At 45.4% G+C, this 27076-nt stretch overlaps 1 protein-coding gene across 2 annotated transcripts in view; it reads left to right on the top strand.

Annotated features, from left to right (window-relative positions):
• AGGF1 (angiogenic factor with G-patch and FHA domains 1) overlaps positions 1–27076 on the top strand; it is a 321895-nt gene that overhangs the window by 52069 nt on the left and 242750 nt on the right. The window contains exons 3-4 of one of the 2 annotated variants that reach the window (XM_069223545.1): positions 12201–12406; positions 22430–22564. In XM_069223545.1, coding sequence (XP_069079646.1) covers positions 12201–12406; positions 22430–22564 — 341 coding nt within the window. Of the gene's footprint in view, positions 1–12197; positions 12407–22429; positions 22565–27076 lie in introns of both variants that reach the window. The other variant, XM_069223537.1, reaches the window with a different exon arrangement.

The raw sequence follows: 27076 nt of genomic DNA, 5'->3' as shown, positions 1-27076 counted from the left end.
TGCTCTATTTTGTGGTAGTGTGGTCGAGCAGTAGGCTTATCCAAGGAGTAGTGTTAAGCATTTGTTGTACATACACATAGACAATAAATAAGGTACACACACTCAGAGACAAATCCAGCCAATAGGTTTTGTATAGAAAAATATATTTTCTTAGTTTATTTTAAGAACCGCAGGTTCAAATTTAACATGTAATATCTTGTTTGATTTGTATTGCAGGTAAGTACATTAGGAACTTTGAATCATTTCAATTGCATGTATACTTTTCAAGTTATTCACAAATAGCTATTTCAAAAGTGGACACAGTGCAATTTTCACAGTTCCTGGGGGAGGTAAGTTTTTGTTAGTTTTACCAGGTAAGTAAGACACTTACAGGGTTCAGTTCTTGGTCCAAGGTAGCCCACCGTTGGGGGTTCAGAGCAACCCCAAAGTTACCACACCAGCAGCTCAGGGCCGGTCAGGTGCAGAGTTCAAAGTGGTGCCCAAAACGCATAGGCTGCAATGGAGAGAAGGGGGTGCCCCGGTTCCAGTCTGCCAGCAGGTAAGTACCCGCGTCTTCAGAGGGCAGACCAGGGGGGTTTTGTAGGGCACCGGGGGGGACACAAGCCCACACAGAAATTTCACCCTCAGCGGCGCGGGGGCGGCCGGGTGCAGTGTTAGAACAAGCGTCGGGTTCGCAATGGAAGTCAATGAGAGATCAAGGGATCTCTTCAGCGCTGCAGGCAGGCAAGGGGGGGCTTCCTCGGGGAAACCTCCACTTGGGCAAGGGAGAGGGACTCCTGGGGGTCACTTCTGCAGTGAAAGTCCGGTCCTTCAGGTCCTGGGGGCTGCGGGTGCAGGGTCTTTTCCAGGCGTCGGGACTTAGGTTTCAGAGAGTCGCGGTCAGGGGAAGCCTCGGGATTCCCTCTGCAGGCGGCGCTGTGGGGGCTCAGGGGGGACAGGTTTTGGTACTCACAGTCGTAGAGTAGTCCGGGGGTCCTCCCTGAGGTGTTGGTTCTCCACCAGCCGAGTCGGGGTCGCCGGGTGCAGTGTTGCAAGTCTCACGCTTCTTGCGGGGAGATTGCAGGGGTCTTTAAAGCTGCTCCTTTGGATAAAGTTGCAGTCTTTTTGGAGCAGGTCCGCTGTCCTCGGGAGTTTCTTGTTGTCGTCGAAGCAGGGCAGTCCTCAGAGGATTCAGAGGTCGCTGGTCCCTTTGGAAGGCGTCGCTGGAGCAGAGTTCTTTGGAAGGCAGGAGACAGGCCGGTGAGTTTCTGGAGCCAAGGCAGTTGTTGTCTTCTGGTCTTCCTCTGCAGGGGTTTTCAGCTAGGCAGTCCTTCTTCTTGTTGTTGCAGGAATCTAATTTTCTAGGGTTCAGGGTAGCCCTTAAATACTAAATTTAAGGGCGTGTTTAGGTCTGGGGGGTTAGTAGCCAATGGCTACTAGCCCTGAGGGTGGTTACACCCTCTTTGTGCCTCCTCCCAAGGGGAGGGGGTCACAATCCTAACCCTATTGGGGGAATCCTCCATCTGCAAGATGGAGGATTTCTAAAAGTTAGAGTCACCTCAGCTCAGGACACCTTAGGGGCTGTCCTGACTGGCCAGTGACTCCTCCTTGTTGCTTTCTTTGTTCCCTCCAGCCTTGCCGCCAAAAGTGGGGGCCGTGGCCGGAGGGGGCGGGCAACTCCACTAAGCTGGAGTGCCCTGCTGGGCTGTGACAAAGGGGTGAGCCTTTGAGGCTCACCGCCAGGTGTTACAGCTCCTGCCTGGGGGAGGTGTTAGCATCTCCACCCAGTGCAGGCTTTGTTACTGGCCTCAGAGTGACAAAGGCACTCTCCCCATGGGGCCAGCAACATGTCTCTAGTGTGGCAGGCTGCTGGAACCAGTCAGCCTACACAGATAGTTGGTTAAGTTTCAGGGGGCACCTCTAAGGTGCCCTCTGTGGTGTATTTTACAATAAAATGTACACTGGCATCAGTGTGCATTTATTGTGCTGAGAAGTTTGATACCAAACTTCCCAGTTTTCAGTGTAGCCATTATGGTGCTGTGGAGTTCGTGTAAAACAGACTCCCAGACCATATACTCTTATGGCTACCCTGCACTTACAATGTCTAAGGTTTTGCTTAGACACTGTAGGGGTACAGTGCTCATGCACTGGTACCCTCACCTATGGTATAGTGCACCCTGCCTTGGGGCTGTAAGGCCTGCTAGAGGGGTGTCTTACCTATACTGCATAGGCAGTGAGAGGCTGGCATGGCACCCTGAGGGGAGTGCCATGTCGACTTACTCATTTTGTTCTCACTAGCACACACAGGCTTGTAAGCAGGGTGTCTGTGCTGAGTGAGGGGTCTCTAGGGTGGCATAATACATGCTGCAGCCCTTAGAGACCTTCCCTGGCATCAGGGCCCTTGGTACCAGAGGTACCAGTTACAAGGGACTTATCTGGATGCCAGGGTGTGCCAATTGTGGAAACAATGGTACATTTTAGGTGAAAGAACACTGGTGCTGGGGCCTGGTTAGCAGGGTCCCAGCACACTTCTCAGTCAAGTCAGCATCAGTATCAGGCAAAAAGTGGGGGGTAACTGCAACAGGGAGCCATTTCTTTACACAAGCCCCCCCCAGCCCACAGGCCAGGAGACTCAGCCAAAGCTGGGAGAGTCTTCCTAGTCTGTCAGGCGAGGAAGAGTAGAGGAAATAGGCTGGTTTGTTGCAGGGCCTACTCTGCCTTACATCCTCCTGTTCAGGTCTTTCCCTCTGGGGAACTGACCCACTTCCACAGTGATAGGACCTAGTCTGAACTGCCTCTTGTCTGTGCTTTTTATGTCTTCACCCATTCTCTCTATTTTGGGGTTAGAGGTATCCACCTCTGCTAATCTTATCTTAGCCAGGGTCACCCCTAGCTTACCCAAAGAGGTTACCCAGAGCTGGAGTAACCCCACCAGGGGTGTGGAATTTATTAAAATATCTACTTGTCCAGGGGACAGATTGCTTCTCAAATCTACTTGTCCTGTAAAAAGATCTACTTGTCCCTTTGGTGCCATGTAGTGTGGCGACAAATTATGGCAGCAATTAATAGCCTCTCTAATTATGCCAGGGCTACTACCATAGTAGGGCTTGAATACTTGCAGTTTCAATCCCAACTGTAGCAATTTCCTTATTTTGCCACCTTTCTGCAGATCTGCATACTGGGGCTGGAGGAAGCAGTAAGCAATAGTTCCAGGGCTGGAATGCCTTTGAGTCTGCAAACCTACTAACCTGCATGTTTTAAAGATTTTTACCAGCTTCTCTCTAATATTTTCCCATAATAAGAAAGGTTGGACATTTACTCCTGACAATGGCAGAATTAGAACTTCTTCCAGGGTTGGGAAGAAAGTGGCTGGAGGGAAAATGAACTTGCAAATGCTCAATAGATTTTCACATGAGCAAATCTACACATCGTATTTACCCATGCTAAAATACAGTTCACAAATATTTTACAGGGGTACAACATATACCATGGGTGCACTTTTGTGACTTTCTTTAAGAATTTGGGGCCACATGTAGGTAGGTTCAGATTTGTGACTTGCAAATTGCGAGTCGCAAATCCAAATGTAGGATGGTGTCCTTGACACCATCTGTGATTCGCAAGGGCTTCGCAAATGCCCACCTCATGAATAATCATGAGATGGGTCGCAATTTGCGACCCCCTCGCGAATGGTGGCCTGCTGGAGACAGCAGACCACCATGTCTGTGACTGCTTTTCAATAAATACGTTTTTTTTTTTTTTTTGTAATGCAGCTTGTTTTCCTTAAAGGAAAACGAGATGCATAACAAACGAAAAATGAAACGCTTTCGTTTCATTTTTTCAGAGCAGGCAGTGGTCCGCAGGACCACTGCCTGCTCTGAAAAAATGTTTACAGTGACATTCACAATGGGGAAGGGGTCCCATGGGGATCCCTTCCCTTTTGCGAAAGTGTTAGCACCCATTTGAAATGGGTGCAAACTGCGATTGGTTTGCGCCCGCGGTCACAAAACAATCCTACATTGCACTGCGAGTCGTAATTAGGAAGGGAACACCCCTTACTAATTGCGAGTCGCAAACCCGTTTTGTGATTCGGTAACCAGGTTACTGAATCGCAAAACTGGGTTTGTGCATCACAATGTGCTTTTTGCCAGTCGCAAACAGCGAAAGTCGCTGTTTGCGACATGCAAAAAGCAATCTACATGTGGGTCTTGGTCCCTAATTAGGCCTGGTGTTAACAAAGACATTTTGTTTTTATTAAACTTCTATTTCTCTCTCTTTCGGCTGGCTTTACTGTGAGTGATCGCATTCTGCTCTTCCACAAGGAACATATTGCCACACAAAGTAGTTTTGTTCAGTGTCGGGAACTACAGTGGCAATCAGTGACGTAACAAAACTGGAGGGTGCCCCTTTGCAAAGAACATGGAGGAGCCCCCTCTCCAGACTCACTCAGGGCAGGTGCTGTGCTGAAGGGGCCCCCTGGAGGGCGGCTGCGGGGCCTTTGTTATGCCGCTGGTGGCAACGTGTGCTTTTAGAGTTCAAAAACATTTTGGGGGGGTTTTGCCAGTGTTTGTTACAATGTTGAGGGCCTGGTAGCTCCCACAACAATAAAGTGTTACAAAAGCCATCGCAAAACAAGACACGCATTGATGAAAATAAAAGACTTATAAAAATGGGTCAGATCAGTTGGCTTTGTCAGTGTTTGTTTATTTTCATGCTTCCCATAATCGTGTTGAAAATGGTTACACTGATTTTCCATTAGAAATATTTTTGGGAAATACTAGCATGCATCAACACATTTTACTAAATGACACTTCATTTGCATATAATCAGAGAGCATTCTGGGAGCATTATACTTAGCCTCTTAGCCTAAACTTTTCAAACATGTGTACACACTTTTTTTTTTTTTTTGTACTGGAACCAACGTCAGTAGTGAAGTGTGACCTTAAAACATTTATTTACAGCACTCACCCTAATAATGAAGGATTTCAAATAATGAACCATAAATACAAGTTCGAACAGCATTATCTTTTGGAAACACATTACCTCAACTGCAGAGAGTTCCACTCTCTGTAAACAGACAGCCAAAGGGATTGTGCTGCAGGGGGTTGGGCCTACTTGTCCCAAGGACAAAGTAAACATAAAAACTTGTTGCCCTTGACCCCAAACAAGATGTCCGGGGCGTCGGGCGATAGGAATTCCACATCCCTGCCCCACCATGACCAACAGGGTCAGGGGGCCTAACTTGCTATTTGGCATGGGGTCAGACCACCATGCCAAGGATAGTGCAGCCATAAAGGCTAACACCCAGCAGAGGCCACTGACAGCTGTCAGTGCCCAGAACCACACCTTTAGCTCTTCACCTACAAGGGAAGGGGCTAAGTTACAGGCTTCTTTGGGTTCAGGGTGCCTGTCTGCTGTATTAGAGTGGGGGTTACCACATCTTGTAGTAAACACCCTTCTTCCACTCTTTCTTCTGTTAGCTGAGGAGCCACCCACTCAGGCTTAACAGTTGCCTGACTAGCCAGGACTTCTTGTGGGTCAGGTTGGACTTTATCAGAGCCACTTTTGGAGTTCTCCTCTACTGGAGCAGAATCTCCTTGGCTTGCTGGAACCTTGGCTAAAGGTTGTCCACCTTTCCTACTCTGTTTCCTTTTCTTTTTCTTCTGGGGCCTACTTGCATTTACTGCAGAGGCAGGCACTCCAGAATCCTTGGGAGAGGACTGGCACTGGACCAGTTCCTCTCTTGGGCTCTGACTAACCTCTGGGTAGTCATTTCCAAGGAGACAATCAAGGGGGAGGTCTGTACTGACTACCACCCTTCTCCAGCTAAAAGTCCCACCCACTTCTATGGGCACAAAAGCCACAGGCCTATCAGTGACCCTGTCTGGGCTAACTCTTACTCTGGCCATCTCACCTGGGATGTACTGGTTTGAGAACACCAGCCTGTCATGCACAATAGTGTGACTGGCACAAGTGTCTCTCAGGGCAGTGGCTGGGATTCCATTCACCAGTAGGTGGTGGAAGTGTCTACTTCCCTCTGGAATCTCCAACTCACCTGTTGGGCCCTTTTTCCAGTTGAAGGCTATGAAGACCTCCTCATCTGAGGAGTCATCTCCAATGGCTACACTGGTTACCCCTGGGATTTTGCTAGGGGGTTTGTTTTTGGGACAAGAAGTGTCCTTGGTGTGGTGCCCTGTCTGTTTACAGTTATGGCACCATGCCTTAGTGGCATCCCAGCTCTTACCCTGGTACCCACCTTTGTTTTGGGTTGTGTCTCTGGGCCCACCCACCTGGTCTGGTTTTTGGGGGCCTACAGGGGACTCTTTTTCTTTGTTTCTAGTGTCACCCACTTTCTCCTGGGGGGGCTTTGTAACCCCTTTCTTTTGGTCACCCCCAGTGGAAGTTTTGGTTACCCTAGTCTTGACCCAGTGGTCTGCCTTCTTTCCCAATTCTTGGGGAGAAATTGGACCTAGGTCTACCAGATACTGATGCAACTTTTCATTGAAGCAGTTACTTAAAATGTGTTCTTTCATAAACAAATTATAAAGCCCAACATAGTCATACACTTCATTTCCAGTTACCCAACCATCCAGTGTTTTCACTGAGTAGTCAACATAATCAACCCAGGTCTGGCTCGAGGATTTTTGAGCCCCCCTGAATCTAATTCTATACTCCTCAGTGGAGAATCCAAAGCCCTCGATCAGGGTACCCTTCATGAGGTCATAGGATTCTGCATCTTTTCCAGAGAGTGTGAGGAGTCTATCCCTACACTTTCCAGTGAACATTTCCCAAAGGAGAGCACCCCAGTGAGATCTGTTTACTTTTCTTTTTGCACAAGCCCTCTCAAAAGCTGTGAACCATTTGGTGATGTCATCACCATCTTCATATTTAGTTACAATCCCTTTAGGGATTTTCAACATGTCAGGAGAATCTCTGACCCTATTTATGTTGCTGCCACCATTGATGGGTCCTAGGCCCATCTCTTTTCTTTCCCTTTCTATGGCTAGGATCTGTTTTTCCAAAGCCAATCTTTTGGCCATCCTGGCTAACTGGATGTCCTCTTCACTGGAGTTACCTTCAGTGATTTCAGAGAGGCTGGACCCTCCTGTGAGGGAGCCAGCATTTCTGACTACTATTTTTGGAGTCAGGGTTTGAGAGACCCTGTTCTCCCTAAATAGGACTGGTAGGGGGGAATTTTCCTCCAAGTCACTATCTTCATCCTCTGTGTTGCCATCCTCAGAGGGGTTGGCTTTTTCAAACTCTGCCAAAAGCTCCTGGAGCTGTACTTTGGTAGGTTTGGAGCCCATTGCTATTTTCTTTAGTTTGCAGAGTGACCTTAGCTCTCTCATCTGTAGATGGAGGTAAGGTGTGGTGTCGAGTTCCACCACATTCACATCTGTGCTAGACATTTTGCTTCTAAAAGTTGGAATACTTTTTAAGAATCTAAAACTGGTTCTAGAATCTAATTCAAACTTTTAACAAACTTTTAAACTCTAAAAGAAATGCTAACAGGGACTAACACAAGGCCCTAGCAGGACTTTAAAGAATTTAGAAAACTTTTCAAATTGCAAAAATCAATTTCTAATGACAATTTTGGAATTTGTCGTGTGATCAGGTATTGGCTGAGTAGTCCAGCAAATGCAAAGTCTTGTACCCCACCGCTGATCCACCAATGTAGGAAGTTGGTTATGTATGTGCTATTTCAAAGTAAGGAATAGCATGCACAGAGTCCAAGGGTTCCCCTTAGAGGTAAAATAGTGGTAAAAATAGATAATACTAATGCTCTATTTTGTGGTAGTGTGGTCGAGCAGTAGGCTTATCCAAGGAGTAGTGTTAAGCATTTGTTGTACATACACATAGACAATAAATGAGGTACACACACTCAGAGACAAATCCAGCCAATAGGTTTTGTATAGAAAAATATCTTTTATTAGTTTATTTTAAGAACCACAGGTTCAAATTTAACATGTAATATCTTGTTTGATTTGTATTGCAGGTAAGTACATTAGGAACTTTGAATCATTTCAATTGCATGTATACTTTTCAAGTTATTCACAAATAGCTATTTCAAAAGTGGACACTTAGTGCAATTTTCACAGTTCCTGGGGGAGGTAAGTTTTTGTTAGTTTTACCAGGTAAGTAAGACACTTACAGGGTTCAGTTCTTGGTCCAAGGTAGCCCACCGTTGGGGGTTCAGAGCAACCCCAAAGTTACCACACCAGCAGCTCAGGGCCGGTCAGGTGCAGAGTTCAAAGTGGTGCCCAAAACGCATAGGCTGCAATGGAGAGAAGGGGGTGCCCCGGTTCCAGTCTGCCAGCAGGTAAGTACCCGCGTCTTCGGAGGGCAGACCAGGGGGGTTTTGTAGGGCACCGGGGGGGACATAAGCCCACACAGAAATTTCACCCTCAGCGGCGCGGGGGCGGCCGGGTGCAGTGTTAGAACAAGCGTCGGGTTCGCAATGGAAGTCAATGAGAGATCAAGGGATCTCTTCAGCGCTGCAGGCAGGCAAGGGGGGGCTTCCTCGGGGAAACCTCCACTTGGGCAAGGGAGAGGGACTCCTGGGGGTCACTTCTGCAGTGAAAGTCCGGTCCTTCAGGTCCTGGGGGCTGCGGGTGCAGGGTCTTTTCCAGGCGTCGGGACTTAGGTTTCAGAGAGTCGCGGTCAGGGGAAGCCTCGGGATTCCCTCTGCAGGCGGCGCTGTGGGGGCTCAGGGGGGACAGGTTTTGGTACTCACAGTCGTAGAGTAGTCCGGGGGTCCTCCCTGAGGTGTTGGTTCTCCACCAGCCGAGTCGGGGTCGCCGGGTGAAGTGTTGCAAGTCTCACGCTTCTTGCGGGGAGATTGCAGGGGTCTTTAAAGCTGCTCCTTTGGATAAAGTTGCAGTCTTTTTGGAGCAGGTCCGCTGTCCTCGGGAGTTTCTTGTCGTCGTCGAAGCAGGGCAGTCCTCAGAGGATTCAGAGGTCGCTGGTCCCTTTGGAAGGCGTCGCTGGAGCAGAGTTCTTTGGAAGGCAGGAGACAGGCCGGTGAGTTTCTGGAGCCTAGGCAGTTGTTGTCTTCTGGTCTTCCTCTGCAGGGGTTTTCAGCTAGGCAGTCCTTCTTCTTGTTGTTGCAGGAATCTAATTTTCTAGGGTTCAGGGTAGCCCTTAAATACTAAATTTAAGAGCGTGTTTAGGTCTGGGGGGTTAGTAGCCAATGGCTACTAGCCCTGAGGGTGGTTACACCCTCTTTGTGCCTCCTCCCAAGGGGAGGGGGTCACAATCCTAACCCTATTGGGGGAATCCTCCATCTGCAAGATGGAGGATTTCTAAAAGTTAGAGTCACCTCAGCTCAGGACACCTTAGGGGCTGTCCTGACTGGCCAGTGACTCCTCCTTGTTGCTTTCTTTGTTCCCTCCAGCCTTGCCGCCAAAAGTGGGGGCCGTGGCCGGAGGGGGCGGGCAACTCCACTAAGCTGGAGTGCCCTGCTGGGCTGTGACAAAGGGGTGAGCCTTTGAGGCTCACCGCCAGGTGTTACAGCTCCTGCCTGGGGGAGGTGTTAGCATCTCCACCCAGTGCAGGCTTTGTTACTGGCCTCAGAGTGACAAAGGCACTCTCCCCATGGGGCCAGCAACATGTCTCTAGTGTGGCAGGCTGCTGGAACCAGTCAGCCTACACAGATAGTTGGTTAAGTTTCAGGGGGCACCTCTAAGGTGCCCTCTGTGGTGTATTTTACAATAAAATGTACACTGGCATCAGTGTGCATTTATTGTGCTGAGAAGTTTGATACAAACTTCCCAGTTTTCAGTGTAGCCATTATGGTGCTGTGGAGTTCGTGTAAAACAGACTCCCAGACCATATACTCTTATGGCTACCCTGCACTTACAATGTCTAAGGTTTTGCTTAGACACTGTAGGGGTACAGTGCTCATGCACTGGTACCCTCACCTATGGTATAGTGCACCCTGCCTTGGGGCTGTAAGGCCTGCTAGAGGGGTGTCTTACCTATACTGCATAGGCAGTGAGAGGCTGGCATGGCACCCTGAGGGGAGTGCCATGTCGACTTACTCATTTTGTTCTCACTAGCACACACAGGCTTGTAAGCAGGGTGTCTGTGCTGAGTGAGGGGTCTCTAGGGTGGCATAATACATGCTGCAGCCCTTAGAGACCTTCCCTGGCATCAGGGCCCTTGGTACCAGAGGTACCAGTTACAAGGGACTTATCTGGATGCCAGGGTGTGCCAATTGTGGAAACAATGGTACATTTTAGGTGAAAGAACACTGGTGCTGGGGCCTGGTTAGCAGGGTCCCAGCACACTTCTCAGTCAAGTCAGCATCAGTATCAGGCAAAAAGTGGGGGGTAACTGCAACAGGGAGCCATTTCTTTACAGACGGCATATAAGATGGCATCCTGTTGGTACTATACCCCAGCAAGGGTGCATGCATGGGATCCCGCTAAGTCAGGCTTTTGCTGGAGGGAGTGTGGCAACACGGGCACACTTGTACATCTCCTTTGGCATTGCCCCAAGTTACAGAGAATTTGGAAGAGTATCTTGGATGACATTGATAAGGTATTCCAGACAGAGATTCCCAGATTGCCGTCATATGTTAACTTGGGTTTACCCATCCCCCTCACTTTCCCCCTTCGCTCGCTGAGAGGGTGACAGATGGCCTTAGCTCTTAATGCTGCACTCCAGACGATCCTCGCCCTATGGGTCTCTGATAGGCTGCCGACTTATACTTCTTGGCTTCAGAAGCTGTGGATCATCTTGGCAATGGGGAAACTTACTCTGGCTTCCAGGCAGAGGGTGGGCGACATTTGCTCACTGTGGAGACCATTTCTCCAGATTCTGTCCACAGAATTTACTGAGCTGACGTGCCCAGCATATTTAAAGGTCCTGGGGCTGACCCGAGATATTTAGGGGAGTGGCTGGACTAGTGGGCTGTGGAGAGGGGCAGGGACAGAAGTTTGAAAGGATGATGGGATGGTGTGGGGGATGGGAGTGGTGTGGAGCGTTGGGGCGGGGAAGCACGGTTATGTATTTGTTATGTTTGTTTCTTGTTTCTAGCTCTGCTGGGATTCAGACTGTCATACTATGTACGCTTCGACTATAGTCTGTACGGGAGGGCAGACATGGGGAGGAAGGTGTACCCTATGTCATGGAGGTGGTTCTGCTAGGCTGCCTTTGAACATGAGCGGTATGGGACGCCATGATATGTCGATAGTCCAAGGATTTAGAGGATTAATACAGAGCTCTGTAAATGTTTGTGTATTTTAAATACCAATAAACAGATTTGATCCATAAATGTTTATCTGACATATGAATACAATTTGAGGTTGTTTGGGTAATATTTGTTGGGTTGTTGAGAGAGCCTGACTTTGGAACATTGCTGAATTGTTCTCAGGCTGTTCTTTTTCTCTGCTATGGTTAGAGGGATCAATATTCTTCAAGGCTGCTTTGGCTATTAAGAGGCTGTTTTTCATTGTCTTTTTTTTTTTTTTTAGTGTTGGCCTCAAGGGAAGTAATGGTCGTGCTGTTGAAGGTGTCAGGCTTCTGACAGCTTTTTGTTCACTATAATATAGGAAGCAACAAGAAAAATTGTCAGGATGTGTGTAAAAATGTAGTAGCACAGTCTGGCCAGACCGTATTGTTGGTTTCCTATACCCCCTCCTCGTACACCCACTTCCTACCCTCACTTCTGCAACCTCCTTTCACCTTTCTAATGCTGCAGTGCCTATCGTCTCCTCGATTTAATGTCACACCCATCTTGTACATTTTCCCATCTGCCCTGTTGGGCAGGACAATTATCTTTCTCCTCTTACTTACACCCTCCCCTCAGTCTCTCTGCCAGTCCATTCATCTACTGCCCCACCTATATGTATGCCTGTGAGCATTAAAAAAAAATCAAGAGTTTCACTATACAAATCTCAACACTATTGGCTTTATCAATGCTTGTTTTAGCTAGTTGTCTACCTTATAAATAAAAGGACGCTCACTTGGTGACATATGTAGGTTAACACCTTACTTTTTGCCGTAGCAGCAAAGGTAAATTATAATTCTGTGCCCTTTAACACAGCCTACTGTGTGTCTTGGTCTTGATGTTTATTGCATGGTTCATAAGTATCCTTGCATGAAGGTAGTTCTTCTAATGTATATACTTTATTTCGAGTGATTAGTTGGCTATTTTGCTGAAGTGTGACAGGTTAATTTGGTGTAAGTTATGTTTAATAGGCATTTTTTGATTGCAGCAGATTATTATTGCTACCCACATGAGAACTATTACCAGAGTTATGATGTCCCAGTGGATGACCTGCCAGCAAACCATCAGAACGAGGGTTGCATTCCTGTTCCTGCTAACCAGCTGGTCACGGATACAAGTGTTCATGCTGGCATCAGCACTGTGGAGAATGGGCAAAACGGACAAGCTCATGATGCAGCATTTGAACAAAATACAGAGGTACTGACGTATTGTGTGTTTTTAGCTCTCCTCAACTATCTTTTTGCATGGTACGTTGAGCTATTGTAGTTATCTGAATCTTGCCAGTGTTTCATTTTAAACATTTATGTTTTGTTGCATGTCTGGGCCTAATTTATAGTTAGTATGTTTTCACAAACTAAACTGCAAACATGGTAACTTTCTGTCAGCTTAATCGGACGCTGTCATGGACATCTACGGTCAGGGAAAACACTCTTACAGTTGTTAAAGTGTTTTTTCTACCTGGTTGTAAACACAATTCATTATTATCAACAGAATTCCATGAGCACACACTCCCAAGAAAGTAAACGGTGCAGTCAGGAAACAAATCGCCACCAACTGAATTACTTGCCCACACGTTGACACGGACAGCAGCACTATCTAAATAAACTATGCCAAAAGTATGCAAAGCACACCATGCCCACTGAACAAAAAAAATAAATGCTCATAAATGTATTCATAATGAATAATTAAAATAGTGAGACATAGGTCAAATATATCAAAGATACCATGATAAAACAAATTCACACTGTAAGCGAAGATGCGCACAAACGGGCTCCTGGGTAGCATGGACCCAGAACATAGATCTGCAAGCACAATAAGAGCGCTAGCATCAAGAGCCTTCCCTCCTAACAAATGGTCAAAGTTGCATGCCATAGTCTAAAGCGATGTAGATAAACTGCTAGAAGATGTTAACTTCATGCACACGTATCTCTGCCACCCATGCGTACTTGTGCAGTACTTCTGGAGGAGGAGGAAGACCAGTAAAGGGCAGTACTCTAGTTCTAAACTGACTGGGAATGCTACGGAGATTCGTACTCAAAAAGGGCATTATTAATGACCCTCACACCACTTCTCAAGTCGCATACATGATAATGTGGATCCTGTCTTGACCTCGGACACAATTTTCCTTTGTTTACCATGACACTAATCCTTTAGTCACTACAGAGATGCCTCAGAAACGCAATCCCCGTCTCACTATACACATATCCGAAGCATTATGGCAGGTCACTGATGCACTCAAACATAATGTCACGTTGTCAAGCACACAAGATTCAGACAAGCATAAAGGTTTGGCTTAAACATCCATAGCATTACTCTTGCTATGAGCTTATTGACTGTTTCCTCATTGCAATCAAGAAATGCTATAAGCATTCTGAAGACCCACTTCAACTACAAAGAGGTCACAAGCTTCCTCATCTAGTAGGAATGTGATGCTAGTCTACAGTTGAGTGCATACTCAAAACCCATTCCGAGTTCATGTCATTATGCAGTAGAATTCAAGGTACTAGCACCATGTCATATAAGGCCAGTCATGGGCATGACAAAAAAAACACACATCACAATACTGCATGATACCAGTCTGACCTTGTGAACCCTGTAGGTGACAGCGAAGCCTCCAGCTTGACACGACTAGGGGCACTACATTACAACTCGCAAGGAATAAAGGTGGGACAGTTGGGCACATATCCATTCAAGACATGCCGCTGAGAACACTACTGGGTACTCGAACAATCTTTTATTTGCCTCCATTCGTCAGAGCCTTTTAGAGCCTTTAAAGTCTTTGCATTGGCTACAGATCTGCCCTCGAGGTAGAACAAGGCACATCAGACAGCTTCCTTTCCTGGATAACTGTGAACAGATCTTGCTGGGCCAATACACATTCACCAGTCGGGTGACAAATCCTGCATCATTACCATCCTAAGACATCCACAGAGCACAGGAAGATGGCTCTGGCCTGGACAATAGGTGGCTGACATACATGAGTAAGAACTTTGCAGACCTAGTAAACTTTTACTGGTGTGCAAATCCCGAAGGTTCTCTAGGCTGCTATGCCCAGACTTACCCTCATGCTTGTACTTCCTACCACAGACTGTGGACACCTCATCTATTTCTCTGTGTCAACTTAGCATGCCTATGGATGGGATGAGTTCCAGGGAGATTCAGTGTAAAAAAACAGTTCATACAAACTAGAATATGCTACAGTTGGTGGTGTTTCCAGACGTCACTATTTGCACACTAAAGCCTGAAGCACCTCCACTAGCTCTCTGTGTGATACCAAGCAAAGCTGCAGAAATGTGATTGCCCTTTTGAATGCAATAGTGGACACTGACCGATTTACAATTTGTGCTCTCATTACAATCACCCAGTGGACATGCCTGCCGAACATAAGATCTACTCATAACCACCTTTCCCACTGTGTGTTAGCTCATGCTATTGTATATTGTCACTCATATCCCTTAACAGTGCCAAACGTTTCCACTGTACCTCTCACAGAGTTCTTCATCTGTGTTTTGTCCATCACCTCCGTGTGTGTGGGTGTGTGTGAGAGACAAAGAGAGAGTGATTGCATGCACACACATTTATATTTGTACAGCCATTGTCTCACAGGTATCCTTTGGTGGTATGGCTTTGAATGCTTGCAGCATTTGAGGCCAGTAGTCTACTGTTTTCCTAGGAACAGGTACTTGGGTATTTTAACATATGAAATTTTCTGCAGCATTGGAAGCCAGCACTACCTAACAAGACTAAACTCCTTTAAGGAACTGTACTAACTGTTTAAATGGCACACCTGTGATAAGGTTGGTGCTGTTTTGACTGAGTTGCTACCACAGTTTGTTGATGAAGATGAAACCGACATTATCCTTTGACAGTGTTCTTCCTGTGTAGTTGAGGTGTAGTTTGAAAGACCAATGACATAGCATTTAGTACGATTGAAGGCAATGTCCTATTTGCCCAAGAGTATTAAAAGCCACATTTCTGAATATAGATCTGGAGGTAAGGTAGTTTTTAATCATGTTTTGTAGAGCTTGAGCATAGGGAAGTGTTAGGACATCCAACCCTCAGTGGACACCAAGCAGACTGACTTGGGCAGAGTGCTGCTCCTTTCGGTTCAGTTGAGAACCATTTATCTAGTGGTTGGCTTTTTGGTACAGAGCCGTTAAACAAGACACAGAGGGGCTCCACCTACAGAATGCAGTGAATAAATAAGCCTGCCAATTGTGGAGCCCTAGAGGATTCGAAAAGATACTGCAGAAAAGAAGGACTTTGCATTGTCCGTCACTAAGAGTTGGTTGGGGTAGTTGCTTCAGTGCCCACGGAGGTTTACAGTTTTTTTTCCTAAATAGCGTGTTCAAATGCACTGATTGTGTTGAGACAGGTTGGGAGACAGAATATTCCACTGTCCACTACTTGTATCTTTTCGCTTGTGATGGGCAGTACAGTCTTTTTGATTCTGCCTTCTGGTGTGTTTCCAGATTGGTGCGTCCCATATTGGTGCTGTCCGAGGAGAGTAGATTCAGCACAAAACCTGTGAATTTGTTGTAGACATAGCTTTAGCTTTATTAAATCTGAACAGTGGTTTAGAAGGAAGCTTCGTTGGGCCTGCTTAGTCATGTGTTTACTAACTATAGAAAGAGAGCTCCATTGGTTATCAATTTCAATTGGTAGTATTTTGCAGACAAACCTAAATACAAAAATGAATAAAGAAAATAAAAATGTTACGTTTTTTTCCAGAATCGTAAATCAAGAATCTGCTGATGTGAAGTAATGGTTTAGGGTTAGTTTATTATAACAGTTTGAGGGTATCCCAGACGTTCGCTATGAGGAGGGAAGCCGGTCAAATACAGTCCAATTTCCTATGTGCTTTTGTTCATTACTTCCCTCGAGCCTGGAATTGTGTCACTTATTAACGGATTGTAAAAAAGGCCTCTCCACCTCTCTCAAGCCAGAAGTCGCCAGTGCATTTTGACCTCAACAGGGTTGGGAACAGCTTTAAAGAGGTCATCATCAGGGTTTAGTTCATAGTAGTGGTCTGAACATACTAAATAGAAAAATGAATGAATATATATATATATATATATATATATATAGCCAACAATGTAACTCCTTAAAAAGAAATTTAAAAATGTGCATAATCCCCAAATTTACAAACTAAAGGTGCCATTGTGCTATACAAATAATTTAAAAACTTGTGCTTAAATGTAAAGTCAGGACTGGATGGTGAGGTTTTGGCACATGCTTCAGTGTCTGCCTTTTTGGATATGACTTCCAACACGTTTTATATCTTTTATTTCCCACAAACAGTCCTGGATGATGAATGCCTCACTATTGTAATTGAGAACAGACACTCAAGCATGTGCCAAAACCCCACTCTCCAGTCCTGACTTTACATTTACCAATTGTGTTGTTTTATCAATGTATTTTGTGTTCATTATTGGTTTGAGAATATGCCTTGGAGTATGAGGCTCTTTTGTGTATATTGTAACTAATATTTGAATTATATAATCAAATATAAATTGTATGATACACATAGGATTCATGAGCTGTTTTGTGTATAGACATATAAAAGAAATCGATAGCCAATGGGGGGGGGGGGGTGTCTCTTTCCTATAGTTAGCTTATATTTTGATCCCTCCACCATTCAGACTTTATAGGATCAAACCCCCAAGTATTTGTATAGTCATGTGTTAAGTCATGCTCATGTGTCTGGAGAGCATAACATGATTCCATAAGTTGTATGAAGATGGCGGTATGAAGTTTAACAAGAAAGTAATGGATTATTATTGTAGATTGGAATGATATACTTGGATTCCTAAATACAGTGAACATAGTACATCAGTGAATGTTGTAAAGAAAAGTATGTCCCGAATTAGAGAAAGGGTAGCACATACTTCAGAGTAGAAGTGAAGTATTTAAGAACAGTAAATTTGCTGGAGAGGGACAGCAGAACAGTTTTAGTGATCATGCAGGAGTGAAGGTGAAAGACTATACTTTATAAGTACTATGGAAATGGGCAGACTGTATAAGCCTTGGGTTTTTGTTACTGTGTGGCAATATGTTTTTATAATTGTTTGAAACTTACCTACGCTTAATCCCTATTAATTAACCTTCAGTTACATAGCATTTCTCGGCAGGTTGCTATCCATGGAATAAAAACAAATCCTAGCTAATGTAACAAAGTTTAAATTCTGTTATTTCCTTCTCCTTGACAAGGAGTCAAGGATTGGATTTTCGTTCTTATTTATTATTTTCTCAATCAACCATTTCAAATATTCAGTATTAAACTAACTTCCTGCGAACACTTGGGAAGAGAACTAGACAACAGTCAACCAGTCACAAGTCCCTAATGGGCATAACACTCCTTTTGCCACTCTCCATGAATCTTCTTTCTTCATGAGACAAGCCAAGAAACTGTTTCTCCAGCTATTCCTGCTTTGAGGACTCATTACCTGAAACAAAAGAACCCAGGTTTAAATGTGGAACAGAAGGCTACCACTGAGTTGTCGAACCATTACTATAACATTACTAAGTATTTCTTTTATCACATATTTAATGTTTTCACAGTTGTCATACTTTATCACATACGTCCTCATTTATAATCCTCTCCAGGTACTTAATTAGGGAGGTGCGATCATGCTTGGTCTGTGGGTGGGATAATCCTCACTGCCTTGTCCTTAATAGAACTGAAACTTTCTGTTACATTAGCTGGGAAATCTTTCGTTCTATGTCAGGGCGGTGGCAGTGACTATGCTTGTTTAAAGCTTACCTACCACCTCAGATGCCACATCTATGACTGGTTTGAAATAAAACCTATTAAAGGTTGAGTCTGAAGACCAACCTGCTGCGTTCAAAATATCATCCAGTGTAGCTCTAGGGCAAACGCTTTGAATGCCATCGCACTTTTGGCAGAGTGTGCGCCAAATATTCTGGTATCTATCCCAGCTTCTGCATAATCCAGTGGTTATGGTCAGGGAGGAAACTGACTTGTATGGTTTCTTAATCACTATAACAAGCTGCCTTTCACCTGGTGGGCGGATTTCCTCTGTCATGGACTCAGATGCCTGTGTGCATCTTCCTGGACACAGCTTCAGGGAATTGTGAAAAGCTGGGTATGACAAAATCCTGAAATTACTTTTTGTTATTTTTGATGTATGAACAGCAATCTCATAAGGTGTAAACACAATACCTGTGTGTGTGTGTGTGTATATATATATGTATATATATATATATATATATATATATATATATATATAAACATATATATATAGTTCTGACGTCTAGAACTCTTCTGCAAGATACGAGGCAGAACAACAAAGCCAACTTACATGATAGGTCTTTCCTGGAAAGATACTTATTGGAACCTGCTGTGTTCAAAATATCATTCAGTGTAGCTCCCAGATATTCTTCTACAGATTCGCAAGGACTCGTGACTTTATCACTCCCAGGTGGTTTATAAAACATACTGCTACAGCGTTCTCCATTTTGAGAGGGCTCTGGCATTGTATTTTTTCTCTGGTCCAGCACTAAATTGCGAAGGAACCTGCAAGGAATTCCAAGCTGGTGATGTACAGCTGTTGTTTGTGAGCAGACCACTGTCGTCCTGTGGAGAAATCACTACAGTAGGTATCTGAGCTGACATGACTGGTGTTCGATTCAACCGCTTTCCTTCAGTGGAGAATTAGCCCTAGCATCTACCCTTGACTGGTGTCTGATAATAGACAAAGCAGAATATTGCTCTTCTATCCCTTGCTTTCATGTGGTAGAAACACCAACCTATTTGCTCCTGGGTCTCCCCTGACACAGGACTTTCTATAAGTACATGAGTCCCTTGTATAGGTAATGAGCCTTGAGATGTTGCAATGCCCTGCAGTGGAGTGGGCCTGGGAATATGGCCTGGATTGGATGATGAGCGGAGGCCAACCGTACGGGCAGTTCATTGTAATGATGTGCTCCGTCATGTCATGGTCTTGCATAGTTCTTGTCTGATTTTTGCCATTTTAATGGAGGGAAGACTGAGCTTTGCTGTCTTGAAATCTCTGAAAAACCCCTGTAATGTAATGGGTTGTGATGGAATGAGAATTAATTCCTTCCTGTTTTTGATGAAACTCAAATGCTCCAGAAGAGACACTGACCCTAGAAGATGCTTCGTCAGGGTCATTTGGCATTGATCCATCAGAAGAATGTCCTTAAGGTAGATTATGAGACCGTAGGTGTTCTGTCAGTGGTTTGAGTACCAGGGTGCCAAAGACAGACTGAAAGTGAGGGAGGTGAGTTTGAAAATCTGGGCCCTCCAAGAAAACTGCAGAAACCTGCCATGCTGAGAGCAGGTAGGAATTGTGAGATAAGCATCTTTGAGGTCCAAGGGAACCAATCATTTGCCTGACCTCAGCAGATCCCTTTGGAGAATTATGCCCATCATCTTGATGTGGCGAAACACTAACCCCTCGTTCCACTCCCGGAGATTGATCACCAGGCATTAATCTGTTTCTTTTCTCCACCAAGAAGAAGTTGCTCAGGGGTGCAAGAAGGTAGAGGTTATTGCTTTCTTCTCTAGTAAAGCTGTTTCCTGTTTGTCAATGAGGCTGTCATCCTGGTCTGAAAAGGCGAGAGGGCAAGGCTTTAAGGTCTGCATTGTGGACCTATGGAATTCTATCTATAAGACTTGCACCGTATGGAGTGCTCAGGCATCTGAGATCAACTCACCCGAGTTACAGGAAAACACACCCAACTGTCTGCTTACCTTTGACTGGGAATAATGAAGCACACTTGGTGTTAGTTGTGTTTTGGGTGCCTCCGACACACAAGTGGCCTCTGGAACCCTTGTGTGTCAGGTAGCCTCAGAAGGGGAAAGATCTGTGGAACCTTGAAGAGTCCTGCCATTGACTTTGCTTCGGTCCATGGCCCATGAGTGGGGATTGTTGAACGAAACGGCCAAATGGCCAGACATTTTCCATCTGCCTTATTCATCCCCTGGGAAAAGCTTTGGAGCAAAAATCCTTTTCTTAGGGGCCTGATTAAGATCACAGAGGATGGAATACTCCTCCACAAACATGACTGATATCCTGCCCGCCGTATTACGATCACCATAGAATATAATGGGATCGTAATACGGCAGATGTGTTATCTGTCACGTTTGTTACGGAGTATTCCCCTCCACCAAGATCTAAATCAAGCACTTAGTCTTGTCTACGGAGGAAAATGTAGCCGTGAACCTCTGTAAATCCTTGCTACAGGCCCTCTTGGGCCACATCACCAGCTGTCCAAGGAGGTTAGATCCCCAAGCTTGAAATTGACTTTAATTAGAAAAGACCAGCGCTGCGCCACAGAACAATTGTCTTTAGCTAGGAAGATCACTGCTCATGGCACCCAGCTGGCCGAAATGTTGGGTGATATGAGGAAACAGGACCCTTTCGCTTCCTCTACCATATCGCATATCTTTGTAAGAGGCCCGGTGATGTCCAGGAGTTTATCTTGGCATGAGCGCTAGGAACGGTTGGTGCCCTTCTTGGGATCTTGAATGTATTTGGCCAGGAGTGTAGCCACTGTGCTATGTGGCAGTTGTGGATCCCTTTATAGGCGCATTTACAAGAGCCTCCCCACTGCGTAGGCGTCCACTTTCTCCAAGGGCCCATTTAGAGGACATAGAATGGAATATGTCCTACTGGTTTAACACATTCAAGACCTTTGCTTGGTCCCCATTCCCTTTGGTAGGGTTCTCATTGGGTGTCAGAAGCGGAACCTCCGAGACGGGATGACGTGGCCTGTTTTGCCCTCATACATTGTACAGTTCGCCAGGGACATTTTTCTCCGAGGAATTTGTGGGGGGTGAGTGTGGAAGGCTTGTGGGCCTTTCCTCCCTGCTTTTGGACCCATTGGAAGATGGGTAACGGCTGCAGTGTTAGCGTGGTTGCTGGCCAGAAGGCTTTTTTCAGTTTGAAAGCACTGAGATTAACGCCTTCCTCATATTTTCTCTTACCTTTTGCCTTGTGGGGTGTGCCGGTGTGAGGAGCACATTAATGTTCTAGGAGTTCCTCTCTCTCAAAGTGAAGTTTGCAGCAGTTCTGCTGTAGCTGCAGGAGTTTCCTCTCCAGAGGACTGCTGAAGAGATTGCCTTATAAACGGAGGCGTCCACTGCCTTACAAAATTCACCCAATTCTCCCACCCAGGGATCCATGAGAGGCCCGCTTTCTCTGTATTGACCCCATAGAGTCCTGCATAATTAGAGCGAAATTGTATTTGTACTAGTAGCAGCAGGGAAAATTCTGGTCCCCCCCCTCCCCCGTACTGCTCAGTAAGGTTCTCAGTCCAGGGACACCTGTGCCCTGTAGTGTCTGAAAGGGCTTTGTTCTCGGGTTGGTGTTCCAAACCACAGGAAACAGTATTATATAGATCCCGTGGGCATTTATTCTATTTGTTTTGTTTAGTGTGATATGGACCTCTGTCCGGGACATCTGACTTTGGAGTGGCGGGAGAATGATATCAAAGACTTTGTGGCTGGCACATTGTTCGAAGATCAGGAAGCCGGGCAGAGACTGCTGCCCGGGAAGTGCACTGCTCTACAACACTCCCAATGGGAGGAGGAGTGCTGTTGTGCGGTCTGAGGACTGCTCCGTGCCCAAGGGCCCCACTTCTTGAAATTTGTTTGCAGCTGCACAGGAGCGCACTAGACGTTCCTGCGGCCCTCTACTAAGAAGAGTAGGTTAAGCCAGAGAAAACAGAACATTCCCTGCAATACGACAACATTAAATGGAAGTAATGGCCCAGTTCTTACAGAGAGCTGGGAGCATTTGACTTGTATCTGCTGGAGCCGCGAAGAAAGAGGAATAACGAAGGTTGGCAAAGGACTGTTATGCCCTGTTGGACTTGTGATTGGTTAACTGTTGTCTAGCTCTCTTCTCAAGTGTTCATAGGAAAATTAGTTTAATATTCAGTGTTTAAAAAGGCCGCTTGAAAAAAGAAGAAAGAAAGCATAATCTTCACCTCCTGTCCTGACATAGTTCATTTTCAGTAGCTTTTAGTTTGTGTTAATGATGTTGCTACCTGTTAAACCTGTTAGCATCATTGAAAGTAAAGGCTGAATGAAGAATTCAAATTATCTTTGTTATTTGATTTACAAACTAGGTCTCAAATTCCATGACATCACTAAATGAACTATGCAGACTCATTGTGAATAGCAAACCGAGCTTATGTTTGTACTTACTTGAGTTTGTGTTCCTGTTGCAGGAAGCAGAGGCTCCATCATCCCTGGCTGAAAGTTTGCGGGCGACTGCAGAAGCTGCTGTATCACAGACCGGGTTCACGTATGATGAAAACACTGGATTGTATTATGACCATAGCACTGGCTTCTACTATGATTCTGTACGTGTGCTCTTTATTTTTGCAATTTTAGGGATTGTGGCCATAGGGAGGAAATGCTTAATTTCACTCTTTAATGGTTCTTGGCTTCTTGAATACAGACATTGCTTGGCCTATTGTTGAAACTATTATACAGTGCCCTCACTACCAATTAAGTTGCTGCATTTCCTAGAACATAAGGTCTTGGCTGATTTCCTACCAGGATTTCTGTCCTGAATATGGTTGTAGACTAATCAGGTGTATGTTCAAACCATGCTCTGGCGATTTTCTGTAAGGTGAAGCCATCCTTCTTGTACCCCTGAACCTTTACCTGAAACTCTACAGTTTGTCTGGTTTTCAGAGATGACCAGACGTTGCAATAGATCTACATTCAGCAATCATTCAACTAAAGATAGGTGGGCAGTTTGTTTATTTACACGTCCATTTAGGAGACTGAGCATTTTTTTATATAGATGAAGCGTTATGTTCTCATTTTAATAAATTTCCTATTTCACACTGCCATGGAAAATGAAGCACTCCCTCTGCCCCTTCCCAGGAGCACCCTGGGCACTACCCTTACTTCCCCGCTCATGCCCCTGAGCACGTCTCCCACAGCTCTCTCCCTCTAAGGCAATCCTGTTTGTGTCTGCATACTTACTCCTGATAAAGTGGAGCGATTGAAAGCCGCTTGTCCCTTTGCAACATTGATGCAGCCCAGAATGCCTTGCACCAGCAGACATCAGTATATGAGTGTGTCTATATATTTTTTTCTCGCTCGGATGGGTGTTTTACTCATTGTAATTCTTGGTAACCTGTAGCCATCCATGAGATGATTCTCATTGTCCACTTCTGGCACAATGGTGGTTTTCTCTTGGCAACTTGGTGGCATCCATCCAATGAGGCCATTTGTACCCCACACTTAAAATACTGTCCTCGCCTAATGGTGGTATTGCTTGGCAATTTGTGGGTATTTATGGCAAAATTCCCACCCTTGATAAAATGCTGGCTCTGGCACAGTGGTGGTAATTCTTGGCAGCCTTCCGGCGTCTGTAACATGATGCCACCATGACATAATGTTAGCACTGTTTAGCAACATGTATGCATCCATAGGATGATGGCCACTGTCCATCCCTGGGGAACGACTATCACAGACACAATTTGTGTCATGACATGATGCTAACCATTGGTAAATCATTACCTTGGCATACTGGTGACAAATCTTAGCAACGTGAGGCATGCATGGTATGACAGCCTCTGCTATTGTCCTTATTTTCCTATCATTAAAGAGACGCTGCAGGTCAAATCTTCTTATGGTTAAGAGTATTGGACTGATGGATAATAAATGAGAGAGGGTTCCCTCTTTATAACAACAAAGTCTGCAAAGTTCTTCCCTTGTAATGACCGGTTGCAGGACCCCTCAAACTCATAGATAGGCATGTAGAGCAGTCGAAATCTTACATGCTTCCTTTTTATTGTGCCTTGCAAGTTAGAGCTGAAGTATTCCTAACGTGGCGACAAATAGGACTCCAATACCAAGTCCATATGTTTATATTGCATTGCTGAGGCAAGATATTTCTCTCTTTTGCCATAAATGAAAGCCTTCTGTATGATACTTTTCCATACCACTCAGTTTAATTTAATCAAGATCTCTAAGTCTGGCAAGTTATGTTACTTAATTACTTTGATTAATGACAAGATGTTTAATTCCATGCCCTAAATTGAATTGGTCTTAACTTCTAGATAAATCGGAGATTTTAAGGTTGTAGAGTGTGCCCCACACAGTCACGGAAGTAATTCACAATAGCCAACTTGTGGAGTGATATTAAAGATTTCGGGTTCAACTCTAGCCTGAGGGGTAGCGTTTTGAAGATGTAGGAGTTGTCGGATACTCTGCATATAGGCTGTTTTAAGATCAGTTATAGTCTTACAATTTAAGGCTGGCGATGCATAAAGTAGTAAGAGAGTGAGTTACAGTCTTAATGCTTGTAAGGATTAATTAATTGCCCTACTTCCAAATTGTTTTGCAAATCTCATTATTGATTTAGTGGTAACAGTAGATTTGAATTGTCTAGTTGAAAGGTGGTTAGTCCAGGATAGCACGGTATCAACAAGATTCCGAGATAATCATATTGATTAACTGTTTCAATTATAGCATTGCCTGATACCCAACATATTTTGTAACTTTTTTTCCAAACAACATGAATTTTGTTTTTGCTTGCTTAGCTGTTGAGCCATTAGCAAGGATATACCGTATTTATCAGCGTATAACACGCACTTTTTCTCCCTGAAAATAGGGGGCAAATGATGTGTGCGTGTTATACGCCGATATAATGTTAAGGTTTTTTTTTCTGAAATTTCCTCTTAAAATGAGGTGCGTGTTATACGCCGGTGCGTGTTATACGCCGATAAATACGGTACTCGTTCAATCAGAACAGGAGATGTTAAAAGCGTTTTGGCATGTGTGAAAATATCACCACTCATCGGAATATGTCAAATGTGAAACCCTTTGCATTCTCAGTATTGACAGTACTACTTGATCGACATTGAGAAATTCGGGCAAGTTGACTATGTACAACAACGTAGTACTGATGCAAGGGGTTGGTTTATATTGCTGGTGAGTTGACTTCACATAGCAGCACTGCAAAGCTTGAACTGCTTTCACTCCTGAGTTGACTTAATGTAGTATTTATTGCCTGGGTAGCACCACTGCAAGGGATTAGGGTTTTCTTGCTCCAGGCTTGACTCCAATAATATTTCTTGCTGATTTAGCTCTCGTACCAGATATTGGGCGTCTGTCTCCTTCTTAGTTGGCTCTATATAGAGTTTTCTACTGGCTTAGCACTACTACCAGGGAATGGGATTCTGTCATTTTTGGAAACAATCCACATAGTACAATGTAAGGAAATGCCTCCTTGGCATGGTTACCCCCTTTCTTTTTGCCTTTGCTGATGCTAAGTTATGATTTGAAAGTGTGCTGGGACCCTGCTAACCAGGCTCCAGCACCAGTGTTCTTTCCCTAAACTGTACCTTTGTCTCCACAATTGGCACAACCCTGGCACTCGGGTAAGTCCTTTGTAACTGGTACCCTTGGTACCAAGGGCCCTGATGCCAGGGAAGGTTTCTAAGGTCTGCAGCATGCCACCCTAGGGACCCCTCGCTCAGCACATGCACACTGCTTCACAGCTTGTGTGTGCTGGTGGGGAGAAAATGACTAAGTCGACATGGCACTCCCCTCAGAGTGCCATGCCAACGTCACACTGCCTGTGGCATAGGTAAATCACCCCTCTAGCAGGCCTTACAGCCCTAAGGCAGGGTGCACTATACCACAGGTGAGGGCATAGGTGCATGAGCACTATGCCCCTACAGTGTCTAAGCAAAACCTTAGACATTGTAAGTGCAGGGTAGCCATAAGAGTTTATGGTCTGGGAGTCTGTCAGACACGAACTCCACAGCACCATAATGGCTACACTGAAAACTGGGAAGTTTGTTATCAAACTTCTCAGAACAATAAATGCACACTGATGCCAGTGTGCAATTTATTGTAACATACACCCAGAGGGCATCTCAGAGATGCCCCCTGAAAACATACCCGACTTCCAGTGTAGGCTGACTAGTTTCTGCCAGCCTGCCACACAACAGACATGTTGCTGGCCACATGAGGAAAGTGCCTTTGTCTCTCTGTGGCCAGGGACAAAGCCTGTACTGTGTGGAGGTTCTTCTCACCTCCCCCTGCAGGAACTGTAACACCTGGTGGTGAGCCTCAAAGGCTCACCCCCTTTGTTACAGCGCCACAGGGCATCCCAGCTAGTGGAGATGCCTGCCCCTCCGGCCACTGCCCCCACTTTTGGCGGCAAGGCTGGAGGAGATAATTAGGAAAACAAGGAGGAGTCACACACCAGTCAGGACAGCCCCTAAGGTGTCCTGAGCTGAGGTGACTCTCACTTTTAGAAATCCTCCATCTTGTGGATGGAGGATTCCCCCAATAGGATTAGGGATGTGCCCCTCTCCCCACAGGGAGGAGGCACAAAGAGGGTGTAGCCACCCTCAATGACAGTAGCCATTGGCTACTGCCCTCCCAGCCCTAAACACACCCCTAAATTCAGTATTTAGGGGCTCGCCAGAACCTAGGAAAGCAGTTTCCTGCAACCTTAACAAGAAGGACTGCTGACCTGAAGCCCTGCAGTGAAGACGGAGACGACAACTGCTTTGGCCCCAGCCCTACCGGCCTGTCTCCCGACTTCGAAGAAAACTGCAACAGCGACGCATCCAACAGGGACCAGCGACCTCTGAAGCCTCAGAGGACTGCCCTGCAACCAAGGACCTAGAAACTCCTGTGAACAGCGGCCCTGTTCAACAATCGGCAACTTTCTTGCAACAAAGAAACAACTTTAAGGACTTCACGTTTCCTGCCGGAAGCGTGAGACTTTCCACCCTGCACCCGACGCCCCCGGCTCGACCTGCGGAAAACCAGCACTACAGGGACGACTCCCCGGTGACTGCAGGCCCATGAGTAGCTAGAGACGACCCCCCTGAGCT

The sequence above is a fragment of the Pleurodeles waltl genome, chromosome 1_1 (assembly GCF_031143425.1).
Source record: "Pleurodeles waltl isolate 20211129_DDA chromosome 1_1, aPleWal1.hap1.20221129, whole genome shotgun sequence".
Lineage (NCBI taxonomy): Eukaryota > Metazoa > Chordata > Amphibia > Caudata > Salamandridae > Pleurodeles > Pleurodeles waltl.
The sequence above is the reverse complement of the archived record's forward strand: the minus strand, read 5'-3'. Positions and strand labels throughout refer to the sequence as shown.